The sequence below is a fragment of the Camarhynchus parvulus genome, chromosome 14, assembly GCF_901933205.1.
Source record: "Camarhynchus parvulus chromosome 14, STF_HiC, whole genome shotgun sequence".
Classification (NCBI taxonomy): Eukaryota; Metazoa; Chordata; class Aves; order Passeriformes; family Thraupidae; genus Camarhynchus; species Camarhynchus parvulus.
In genome coordinates, this window is record NC_044584.1 from 10,991,450 (window position 1) to 11,004,110 (window position 12,661).

A 12,661-nucleotide genomic window follows, 5' to 3' on the forward strand; every position below is an offset into this window, starting at 1 on the left:
TGGCAGAATTGCAATGTGACATAACTCAGTGATAATGGCACTATAAAGTTTAATGGAGCTGAGTTTAAAGTATACTGGAGATTTTAAGTTTCTGGCTGTTTTCAAGCATGCCATAGCTGCAGTTTTGAAGATAGTCTCATAGTCCTTAGAAATTATTTTCTTGCTATGCATAATTATCTCTTCTGCTAAAAATTCATATATAATCTTCCTCTATACAAAACAACTGGTTTTAATGTTTTTCAAGCAGCAGAGACAAGTTATTCAACTTAGAAGGGCATGCATATAAGAGCATCCAAGTTGATGTGCACAGAGGAACAGTAGTTACTCTTAACTGCTGCTTAATTGAGCTTGTCTTCATGCCAGTGTCAGCTCCAATTAGCAGGAAAATATTCATGTTGCAAACCAGCACTGAAGTATTTGGAGACTTACAGCACACATTAGCCAAGCAATTACCAGCAGCAGCAGTGCTGATTTTGTACCCTGCGCTGCTGGCCCGTGTTTAAAGAACAGTGGCCAACAACAATGTTCCACTTGTAGGTGGTGTAAGGGCAAGGCATAAGGAAAACTGTGCAGTTAACTCAGGGATATCAGCCATTCTCACAGCTCGCAGAAAACTGGATGAAAATAGCAAAGATGATGGGAAAAGGTTTAAACTTGAACTCTTGTTGCACTGGCAGAAGATGTACACAGCCCTCTTGAGGGTAGCTATTAAGAGACTATGCTAGATGTCATGTTGGATGGTTGTAATTCCCATTTGTGGAAGAATGTGATGGAAGACTCAGGATGTAGTGATGACTGAGTGGGAGGCAAGTGCCTACAGGCTTAGAGGAATAGAGACTATCCCGCCTGCTGTGTTCAGATCTTCAGGGAGTTTGATTCTGAATGGTGGAAAAGTGGTAGAGGTGTTTGGATTCAAGATTTTGACTCTTGAATATTATTTTCCAATTCTTCTTAAGAAGATTTGGGTTTATAGAGCATTTACTGCTCTGGGAGCTCTGTGCAGTGCTTTCATGCAAAAGTTAGAATATTTCAGGTATCTCAGGACTACATTTTTTCATAACTTTCAGAGGTAAAAGGAGCCTGTACAGTTCCTCATTGGTTCCACAACTGAATCTCCCTGAGCACAGCTTGGCACAACACTGAAAGGGGCTGTTTCCTCTCTGCTGGGAGAGGAGGGAATTCTGTCTCCAAGCACTAACTATGCTGTAGCTGGGGCAACCAAGCTGAGGACTGAAAGGCGGTGTCAGAGCAGTTCACCAAGCTGTGACAGGCAGAGGGACTGGTAACAAGGGCACCTGCAGGTAGTACCTGCCCTTACCCTGCTCACCTGTGCATCCTGTGGATGTGAGAGGCATGCAGGGTGTCTCTCTCTTTCTCTTTCCCATTCATTTTGACTTGGGCTTGTTCTTCTTGGCAATTAATGTGTGGTTCTGCTGTAAAACACAGCTGGGGGGCCCAGGGTCCCTGGGGCATTAGAAGAGAACAGGCAGCAGGGAGGAGACTGGTGTTGGAGGAAGTGGGAAGGGCAGGGTTTAAGAAAGTCTTGCTTGAAGAATATCTGAGGGGAGTTAAAAAGATTAAGGTGAAAAGTGAGCTTGAGAGGAATGGTGAAAAAAAGAGCATGGAGGTTTGGAGGAAGAGAGAGCTTATTGTTGTAAACAGGGAATGTGAGAGCTGATTTTTCTTTGTCCTGGCAACTGGGATAGAAGCTGATTGACACCTTGTGTAGTACCTGAAATGAATCTCTCATTCTTTTCCAGTGCATGTAACCAGGATGTTCACACAGAGGAAGAGGACCAAAAAATTCTAAGCAAACGGAAAAGTCAGAACAAACTAAAGCCAACAGAGAGCCCGAGTCTCCTGAGGGTGAGTTCCTTCTGCTGTGACTGTGAAAGATGAATAACTTTGTCAAAACTTCAGATGCAATTGGCCATTACTAGTGGTTAGTGGTTTGATATGGGAAGAAAGCTTATTAAAAGACACAATGTTCTTGTTAAATATTCTTTGGACTTAATCCTTTGTAACGTACTTTTTATTAAGGATTTCTTTGTTCAAATATTAGGAGTTTGAAATGTTACTTGGCATATAAGTCAGGAGTTGTTTTAGGATGAATGATGGCTTTTTTAATGACTCTTCTACCTTTAAGAATGAATGAATGGATATCCTAATGAACTGTATCATTTATTCATTTTTAAAGTACCCTAAGGCCCAATCCTTTAGTCATTAATCAAGAGGAATTCTTGCTCTCTTTAATGAGTTATGTCTGGCAGTGATAATGTCTTTATTTCTGTGTGTGTGCAGGCATGCTGAGGAATACCAAAGAGGTAAATCAAATCAGTCCTTTCTCAAATTTTATTTCTAAATGGGCTCTACTTTGAAGAGGACACAATTTTGTCTGATAGAAACTACGTTCCAGCAGCCTCGTTTTTCAGTGATACCTCAGAAAGCAATAACCATTTGCTGAAAGTGTGTTAAAATTATGTAAAAAAAAGATTGTATCTTATTCAAACATAATTGTATTGGGTAATAACTTCCTTTTCCATGGTGATTTAACTCACTGGTGCTCACATACAACACACTTCCACCTCCTTTTTCTCATAGTGTCACTATGTGTTCAGGAAATTGTTCTTTGTGAATCTCCTAAACAAGTTTGATTTAGGAAACTCAGAACAGACTATGGGTGAGGCTTTGGCCTATACTGAGGAAGGTTGCCATCCAAAAGCATCTTAAACACTGTGAGGTTTAATAATTTTGTGAATATATCCTGACAGAACTTTGTATGGCATCCTGGAGGCCGTGTCAAAGTATTGTCACCTTGAAGAGGTGAAACATAATCCTAAAACATGTCAGATATCCTGACATTTGTAGTACAACACTTTGCAGAGTACTTGTGAGCAATTTTTTCTCCCAGCAGCATCCTGGTAATAGCTTCTTCTATAATTGGCTCCTTGTAGACATTAAAAAAATCTAGAGGGTTTTTTTCACCTCCCCAGTAATACAGTTCACACAACTTGGACTGTTTCACTGTCAATTTGTCAGTCGGGTAGGATTTAATATTCTAATGTCCAGAGTTTATACCATTACAAATTCCATGTGGAGTTTTTAGTATGATGTAAAGTATTTAACTGATTTTAAGTCGTTTTCAGGGATATAAAAATAAGATTTTTTTTAAACTGGCATTTGCTAGTGTTTAGAAGTTTTATAAAATGACTGCAAAAAACATGTTTTGATGAGGAACCCACCACAAAGAATGGCTGTTTCCTTAAAATTCAAAAAGTTGCCATATGTAAGTTTTGATGAAAACTGAAGGACTCTGTTCCTTCTTCATTAATCTTTTTTGAAACAAAGTATTTCATAAACGTCTTTGAGGTTGCTTTTCATTTCTGTCTAGTCAGAAGACAATTCCATGTGCAATATGAGTCGTCGAAAGCAGTCAGTGAAATTATCGTTCCAGCGCACACCTACACCTGCTTCTGCTTCTGCTTCTGCTTCAGATGCACCTGCAGACTTGTATGAGGTATGTGCTCTCTCCCCTGCTGCCAGGGTATGTACACATTCCATCTGCTGGCAAATTCCCATTTCTTCCAATGGGGTTTAGTGGGCATGGTGGTACTAGGTCAAAGGTTGAACTTGATGGCCTTGGAGATCTTTTCCAGCCTTAATGAACCAATGATTCCAAGTATATTCATTGTATCTCCTGTACTTTTATCTCTGAGGATATTTTGAGGCATGCATCCCACTTGCCTGTGAGCTATCTTGGTAAAGTTCAGGCATCAGGACTGATGAAAAGCCCATCAATAAGTCACCTCAGAAAACATGGAATGAACAGACAAAAGAAACCTATTACAAATCCTTACTGTGATGTGAAAGAATGACAAGAGCTGAATTTGTTAACTTGTACTATTCTTCAGCTATTACAAGGATTGAGTGTTCAAAGTGGATAAGTAATTAACAAAGGCCTAAGGTATAGGAATTTTCTAAATCTAAGCAAATATAAGGAGAAGAAAAGAAGCAAGATAGAGATGTGGGGGAGTAGAAAGAACTAGATCATGTACCATCTTCTCTTATTTATAAAAAAATACCTTGATTATGCAAAAAAAACCACCAAACCCTGAGTACAACTGAAGTGTTCTGTAAAATTATCCTTATTCATGTGGAGAGCACAGTGATCTAAAAATGGATGGATGGTCTGACCTATGTATTTGCTTTTTGTACTAATTGGTGTTTAATCCTGTTCTAGCCCTAAGAAGGCTTTTTAAATTACTGTGCTTTGTAAAACTTTTGCTTTTTTTTTTTCCAATTTCAGCTTGTCCTTCAGAAGGCCCGTTATCCTCCTTTGATGCAGGAGTCATCATGGACTTTGGCAGCTCCCTTCAAAGAACAGCCGCACTACCGAAGTCCCAGTGACTCCATAGCTAATAACTACACTCCTACTGCACGGGATTTAAAATTAAAAAATATAAAAAAAATGAAGTCCTTTTCAATGATAGAAATAACACAGCCTTCACTGTGTATCCATATTTGAATCTGTTTATATGTTCAGAGTCAGTATAGACAAATTTGCCAGTACATGCATAACTTCAATAAATGTTTCACATTTACTAGTTAGGTTCATCCCTCCAAATAATCACATACAGTGCTTCTCTGTGACATTGTATTTTTTTCTTATTTCATTATGTGATTAATTATCTTAGCTCTGTTTTTCACCAATATGAAATATTTATTTGAAAAAGATGTCTGTATGTGATTTTTCTTAACTGAGATTTAAAGCTGCAGGGAAAAAGAGGCGATGGAGTTCTGACAGGTAATGTACTGTAATGGTTTAAAGATACAAATTATTACAGTAAATCTGGTTTCAGTTGTGATTTAATATTTCTTTTTACTGAATGCTGTGTTAAGCATCCAAGCATGAGAATGTAAGGCCCTACAAAAAATGTATGTGCATCAAGACTGGCTTTTGAGTCATACGATTTTAATAAGATAATCACATGAAAATACATTATGATATTGGGTAACCTAAATAACTGTCCTAGTAGGTTTGACTCTGATAGAACTGCTCATAAAATACTGCCTGTCTGAGTGATACTGGTCAGTTGTAAGGTTTGCATGCTTGCATCCTTTATATTAAAGTAGTATATTGGATTATGCAATTTTAATGAGAGTTTTTTATTGAATAATTGAAATACTTCCATAGGTCATACTTGTCCTCAGTGTGGCACAAGTGGTTTATATAATCTGTGTCATACATTACTGCTTCTTTATTCACTGAACTTGTATTCTTTTTTTCAAAAGTTCTTTGTTAAAGAATGTGAGTCGCATTTCACTGAGTGTACCTGCTCATACACCAGAGCTGCATGTCATAAATTATACAAACAACCAGCCACTGACCCCAGAAGAACAATTTGCTCTCATGGATTTACATGAGAAGGAGATAAGTAAGCGAGAAAAGATACCTTCAAGTGATGATTTAGAGGTATTTATATAATTTCTTTTTAAGATGAAAGTAGCAGCAGTAATCATCTGAAAGATATCTAGAAACTGTTTACTAAAGGGAAGCTCAGAAAAGCAGGCAGTACATGAGGATTAGGAGATGTAAATACTCAGTATAGCAAACTGCTGTTAAATATTGTCAACTCTTTCATTTGTTTGTAGCTACCCTGATTTTTGTTGTAAAGGCTTTGCGAGTTAAGTATCTTCCCAAATTCTTAACCTCTCATGTTCTCTAGTACTTTTTTGATCAGTAATTTAATATGCTGAACTGAGTTCCAGTGGTCTATGTGCTTGCATCAACACCAGTGGAAGTATTGTAAAAGATGTCAGTGCTTTAAAAGGAGCATAGGTAGATACCCCAAATCCATTCTATTCAAACACCTTTCAATTACAGAAAAGTGATAGAAAAAGCTAAAAATACTTTGTAGTAATTAATTATCTGTCACAAAATTCATACAATAAGCGTAATCTTTTAAACATTTTTTAGCGGTACTGTCACTACATACATAATGGAGTGCGAGAAGACATGCTGGCACCTCAGGATAAGGAAGTGGTGAATAAAATTTTAAAACACTTTCCAACTCACGTTTTTCCTGGCCCAGAGCCGGAGAAATTCCTGGCACGTTTGAAAGGAGAGATTAGGAAAGATTATCGTATCAGCATCATGAAAGCCATTGGTAAGACTCACAATCTCTGAGCAGTTCCAACTATGTAGACATTTACTGCACTTTGAAAATGAATCTCCTTCTATTCTTAGCATTCCTTTGGGAATCTTAGAATTCCTTTGGGATCAGTAGAACTACAGTAGATCTCTGAGAGAAAATAACCTGTGATCATGCTATACAGCATTCAACAATTTCAACAAATATCTATTTATGAAACCTTACATCCCATCAGGTGGAGAGATGGAATGAAAAATTGTTTCTCCTGTCTCCTGTTTTTAGAATCAGGACCAATTATCTTCCCCCCCCCCCTTAATAATTTTAGAGTTAAATTTGTGATTATATAACTATATGACTATGTTAGTTTTAAATGTGCAGAATTCTACTTCTTCCTGAACTACGAAGATACAGTGGTTTTGAATGTAGGTTTTGGCTATATATGCAGTCTAACCATGATATATATGATTTGTTCTAGTTGATTATATCTTGTTGGATCCAGCTGAGAGGAAGAGACTTTCTATTCAAAGCACCCCACGCCCTTTTCCCCGGAGAATTGTCTGTGCACCAGTCCCATGGCACAGCTCTTACAAAGAATCAAAAAGTTGGAATGAAAGCAATCTGTTCATAGTGAATTCAATGATGCCCACTTTGCAAGAGCTCTGGCTTTCTCAGTAAGATGGCTTGTTCATAGGACCTTAATGAAATGTAGCATGTTTTTATTTAATGATTTGGTTAGAGTGCATCTGCTGACTTCTCTACAGAGAATCCTGGGGGAGCCACAAGATAGAAAGTGGTAAAATATGTCTATTTTCTAAATAGTTCTTGTTTTTTGAGCCTTTAAGAATTTCAGCATAAAATGATTGTTTCCTGCAATCACTGAATGAACATGTGTTATATGATATGAAAAGATCATCCCCTTTGTTAAAAAATGCTATGCCTAAATTAAGATCCAGTGCTCAAGTAAATGTTGATTTGGAATTCTCATCATGGTTGCTGTTATGAACAAAATTAATTCTTAAAATTGAATATCTTTCAAATGTTTGTAGTTGAATTTGCCCTGGGGACACTTAAAAATTGAGATGTGTTATCTTAGCAAGATATTATGGTAATTAGTAATTCTGAGAGCTGTTTTTGCATTTAAGAAACATTTGCAGGAATTTAAGCTTGTATGTTACATACTGTGATATTTGCCATGCTGCTGAAATTTCATTTTTTTTCCCCATAGAGTAGTCAGGATAGCTACTTAATAATACGGAATAGAAGCAGTAGGTTTCATTCTGTATGTTCTTTAAGGAATGGATACACTAATGAATCTAGGAAAAGGAGAAGGCAATTTTAGCAAAGAATTAAGAGTTTTAGATACAGCAAGTACAACTAAAATTTGTGAAACCCTTTATGTTTATTGATAGAAAAACCCAATCAGAAATGCACTTGTTGGATGGCTTGGCGATGGAGTGATACTTATAAATGAAATTACATTTTTAGTGTTTATAACACACTTGAGGCCTTCCAGACTATATTTCATGGATGTTTTTTTTTTTAAACAGTATTCCCTGAGGATCTCCTCTGTGTTCCCCTCTCCTAGGTACAGCCACCTGCGGTTTGTTCGCACTGCAGAGGTGCTTTGTGGCCGCCTGCCGCTGCTGCCCGCGGAGTTTGAGGACATCGTTCGGAGGCACTGCCTGGAAGCTCGGGATATCCTTCAGCACAAGTCAGTGCCAGCCCTGGTAGCTGTAGATAAATAGAATATCTCAGGGTCTGACCTACATCAAGGCCTGTTTTTAAAACAGATCTTAGACAGAGATGGCAGCAGTCCCAGCCACAAGGCTGCCAAAGCAAAGGGGGAATAGCCCTCAGAGGAATAAACACTGAGACACTGTCAGAGCCTTTGGAACTGCAAGAGTGCTTGTGCAAGAATAAATAGTAATAAACTATGAATAAATGGAGACTGGAATTCAGAAGGTTTCTGACCATGCGAGGAGTGGAGTCTATATCTGTAAAAATGGTGATGGAAAATCTTTTTTTTTTTAATTACGGAAATCAGTCAATTTAAGAAAGAGAATATATGAGACACATGATGGAAAGTATTTGTATTCTGCTGCCTGAGATATCTTACAAACTTGTTTCTCATTTAATGCTAATAATTGAATATTTTTTCATAACTAATAAAACAATATAATTTACTATTGTTTTGTCTATTACTATTAATTTAAACTAATCATAGTGGTCCATTATAACAAGCATCCTTAGCTTTAAAACTCAGGTTTCCTCTAAGTCCTGGAAGGTATAGTTTTGTTTGATATCTAATTATCAATTCTCTTCCAGCCCTTTGGATTTTACTCATTCTTTGGGTAATTTCTGAGTTTAGATTTCATTGCAAGGAGCAAAGTAAGACTAACAAGCCTTTAAAAATTTTGTATTATTTCATTGTAGGTGGATTCCAACTTGTGCATCTATTTTTATTGATAAGAGACATATGTGGCTTCATTTTGCTCCTCAAAGGGACTCTGATTCCTCTAAGAAAGTTGAAAGCTATTTTAGCTCTGTGGCAGCTCTAATGTCATTACAATTGCGTGAGATGGTTATTAAGTCATTAGAAGATCTTCTTGCATTTTTTATGATCCACAAGGTATGTGCTTTTATATATATATATATTGTTTTCTGTCTTACATGGAGGTAATTCATATAGCCATAAAATCTAGTGCTCTTTGAAGGCTAAAATGTCCCAAATAGCTCTTGCCTCCATAAAAAAATGGTTGTATCCTTCAAAGGCTTGTATATACTCAGTGGATATTTTGCACAGTCAAGAACTGCTGACTTGAATGATCACTCTGGCAGGTCTAGGGTCACAAGTAAGAGTTGGTAGAAGATTTCAGCTCAGTCTAGAGTGAGTGTGCATTTATTTTAGTTTAGTTTAGAGTTTTTTTAGTTTAATTTTCTTGGTCTTAACCAGTTACAGTATTTCTCTGAAAGCACAGAAACAATTCCCTTTGAAGACAAAAGTGTGCACAGTCACGTGTGTAATCCTTTGCAGAGGTGATTTATGGATGTGCTGTCCCTGTCTATACCCTGTGAGTGCCCTATATTATTTCAAGTAATGCACAGAATTATAACAGTAACCATTACACCACAGGAGTTCTTACCACTGTTTTGCCTAAAAAGTTGCTTGTTTGATGAAATTAGTTTTTTAAATATAGGATCACCCAGGACCTACCTTGATAAGACAAAATGAATAAATATGGTGGGTTAAATACTGGATTGCAGAGGATCAATTGAATCAATCACTTGATGCAATTTACTATCAGACCTTGCACTAAGCCTGCCCACTAAGCTGTGCATCTGGATGATGATTGTGTGGCTGATGGTTGAGGTTTTAAATTTTTTTTTGGTTTCATCTGGTGGGTTGGTTTGGGTGGGCTCTTCTATTTGTTTTGTTTTGTTGCTTGGTTTTTTTTTTATTTTTTTGCTTGTTATAACACCTGCATTAAGAATCTAGTCATGGATTAGGACTCCATTATTGTATAGGCAATTTGGGGGTAGTGCACTTCTTACTGACCATACAGTTAAAGGCAATTAAAACTAGATTCTACAATTTATTTCTGATAGATATTATAGATTCCTTTTTTAAAATAAATGTTGTTCTGTATGATAATAGTGATGTACTTCTGCTACTTAAGAGAAAAGACAATTAGGCTTAAATCCAGTTTCTTAATTCTAGCTTTTATAGAATCATTTAGGAGTCAGCAACATAGGATCTTGTTTGAAACATCAGGTTTTGTATAAATATCAGGGAAGATAATCCCATTGTTATTGTGTAATAAGGATATTTGGGGAGTTTGAACGGTTTAAAAATTTTTATTCCTATAGCTTACTTCCTTGTTCTGTAAATTTTTCCTTCTTTTCCCTAAGGATGGCAATGACTTTAAAGAACCATATCAAGGAATGCAGTTCTTCCTATCTCAGATACTCATAGTCAAGCTCCGTGTGAAAGAGCCTGATATTGTCTTTGAGCCACCTTTGGGAGCATGTTGGGATTTAATCAGTCACTGCTTCCAGAAGATCCTGCAGAGTTCTGAGGAGCTCCCAAAGGTGCTGGATAAGTTATAGCTGCATACAAAATACAATATTAATAACAACTATCTATAATATAAAAAGTTATGAATGAGGCTGAAGACTGACAAAGAGAAGATAAAGATGAGGATTGTGAATCATGAACTGTGCAATCTTTTTGTTTATAGAAGATATTTTTCAGATTCAAGTTATATTAAAGCACTGATTTGATTTTCATATAGTTTTCACACTGAGTAACCATGTGTTAATTATGGATCAGAGCATTTTCACATTGGACTATTTTTACTAAATAGTGATTCTTTTAATGTGATAGGGGAATGGGAAATAGAATGCTTTTTTTAAATTTTGCTATTCTGTGTCTTGTAACAGTATTTGTAATGATTTCCTTTAGGTAGAGAAAATTCTATTTCCGGAATTACGAAGAGGTGATCTCACTCTTAATACAGTCAAACCACAAGAGTCATTGTTTTTAGAGTATATAAACAAACTTGAAAAGATCTTTGAAAGCAACATAGTTGGTCCACAGAAGTAAGTTTTGGCTGGTGACTCCATTGCTCTTTCAAACCCTCAGTTTCATAGCACTGTCCATTTGACTAAATAGACAGTTTGAGTGTATTTGTTTCTTTCTATAGAGAAACTTTGCAGCAGAAACTTATGTTTGTTTTTGTGGTCTTCTGTGTTTAAGGTATTTAAATGTGTACAAGAAGTACAGCAATCTTTTGAACAACAAATCACGGCAAGATGTCTCAAAATTTTTGGAAAAAGTTCCTTCTTTAGATGCTTTAACTGAGGTAATGTGTTCCTGACAAGTGCAGCACGTCATTACAGCTGCTAAAACATCACACATGACTTCCTAAATTATTGCCTCAAGCACAAATCACTTATTTCACCCTTGGGAATACTAGGGAGTGCTCAATTTACATAGCCCCTGACTTTATGGCTGCTGTGCAAGTGTAGGAGGAGGCTTCTTTATAACCTTCTTCTGTCAGTTTTGTTGTTCTTTCTTAGCAGAAAGGCTGTCCAGAGTATTTGGTCAATCTGCAGCTTGCTTGTCTTTTAAATGTCTTTTCCTCAGTCAGCCGTGTCTATTCTTCCCTTTGCATCCCAGAGTTAGCATATGGCTAAATGCTTCCCTAGGCAGCTTGTGGTCTTCCCTACTATGGCAAATTACTGTGCAAAGCTTTCAGCCCTGGAATCTGTGGATAAGAGCAGGTCTCTGGAAAGATAAAAATGACTTTTCCTTCTTCTGTTTAGAGTAAATGATCCAGTTTGTTGGATGGAAACTATTCGTTGTGTCAGAGTTTTCAGCTATAGACTTTCGGGAAAAATAACAGATTTATTATATTCTGTTCTTAGAAGATTGACAGCTTCACAAAACTGAAAGGAGAGATTGCTTCTATGGATATCACTGTTCCTCTGGCCATGTTCTGTCTGGATGCTCTACAACTGAATGAGGAACTCTGCAATCGGACCCAGAATCTCAAAGACACATTGATTGAATTTGAAGTGATGGAAAATAGGCAGTTGAATCAAAGGTACCTGTTTGCATGGATGGTTCTTGGTGTCTGCCTGCCTTGATGCTGTATATCTGTATGTATATGAGATACCTTTACTCATCTGCTGAGGTTTTCAGTGCTGACCAGACAAGTGCAAGATGGGCAGCCAGGCTAAACAGGGAACTTTGGATAGAACTCACAGGAAAAAAAAAAAAGTTCAATGTATGAAGAAATCTATTTTTTTTTCAAAGACAAAATCATTTTACTAGATCTTGCGTCTCTCTTCATTTACAATCCCAGTGATATGTCTGTTCTCTTTTTTGTTGAAGAATTTGTGATGACTTTAACTTTATTGCAAAGAGAATGAGTGAGGTGCCTCAGAGCACTGAACAGCTAGTGGAATATGAAGCATTCTTAAAGAAATCCAGTGATGTTACTGTTGTAAAACTGAAAAAGGATCTCGAAAAAGCAGCACAAAGGCTGCAAATCCTCATGGACTATGCTGATCTCTCTGGTATGTCTAACTACAAAATATAAAATTTCCATATGAAAATATTTATATATAAATAATGGGCTTTGCATGCCTAAATATTGCATCTTCTAGGATGCTAATGGAAAGTTCCAAAAGAGATAGAAAGGAAATAAAAAGAATTCAATAGAGGCCAAAGTGTACCAGTGCAGGTAGAGGAATGGCACACAGCACAGACAGAGCTTTTTAACCTGTTTTAGGTATTATCAGGTCATTGTTATGTAATCTGGCCAAATGATGTTACACCTCTGTGTAATTAAATAAAAATTCTCCACATAAAAGCTATCCAAAAAGCCACATGCCAAAGGCTCTATGACAGCATATAGAAAGTGTAAGAACTTGCATCTCTGCAGCTGAGGATTAGATCAGAACAGGCCTTTAGTTGCTTTGCTGTCATGGTTTGCTGTTCTTAG

General features: G+C 36.9%; 1 protein-coding gene across 1 annotated transcript in view; it reads left to right on the forward strand.

Annotated features, from left to right (window-relative positions):
- Positions 1 to 3,406: 3,406 nt before the first annotated feature.
- The window catches only part of DNAH3 (dynein axonemal heavy chain 3), a 51,670-nt gene continuing 42,415 nt past the window's right edge, over positions 3,407 to 12,661 (forward strand). The window contains exons 1-13 of the mRNA XM_030957994.1: positions 3,407 to 3,517; positions 4,307 to 4,511; positions 4,771 to 4,804; positions 5,293 to 5,473; positions 5,978 to 6,167; positions 6,628 to 6,823; positions 7,738 to 7,863; positions 8,586 to 8,781; positions 10,062 to 10,241; positions 10,615 to 10,751; positions 10,909 to 11,014; positions 11,580 to 11,758; positions 12,049 to 12,233. Coding sequence (XP_030813854.1) covers positions 3,407 to 3,517; positions 4,307 to 4,511; positions 4,771 to 4,804; positions 5,293 to 5,473; positions 5,978 to 6,167; positions 6,628 to 6,823; positions 7,738 to 7,863; positions 8,586 to 8,781; positions 10,062 to 10,241; positions 10,615 to 10,751; positions 10,909 to 11,014; positions 11,580 to 11,758; positions 12,049 to 12,233 — 2,026 coding nt within the window. The remainder of the gene's footprint in view (positions 3,518 to 4,306; positions 4,512 to 4,770; positions 4,805 to 5,292; positions 5,474 to 5,977; positions 6,168 to 6,627; positions 6,824 to 7,737; positions 7,864 to 8,585; positions 8,782 to 10,061; positions 10,242 to 10,614; positions 10,752 to 10,908; positions 11,015 to 11,579; positions 11,759 to 12,048; positions 12,234 to 12,661) is intronic.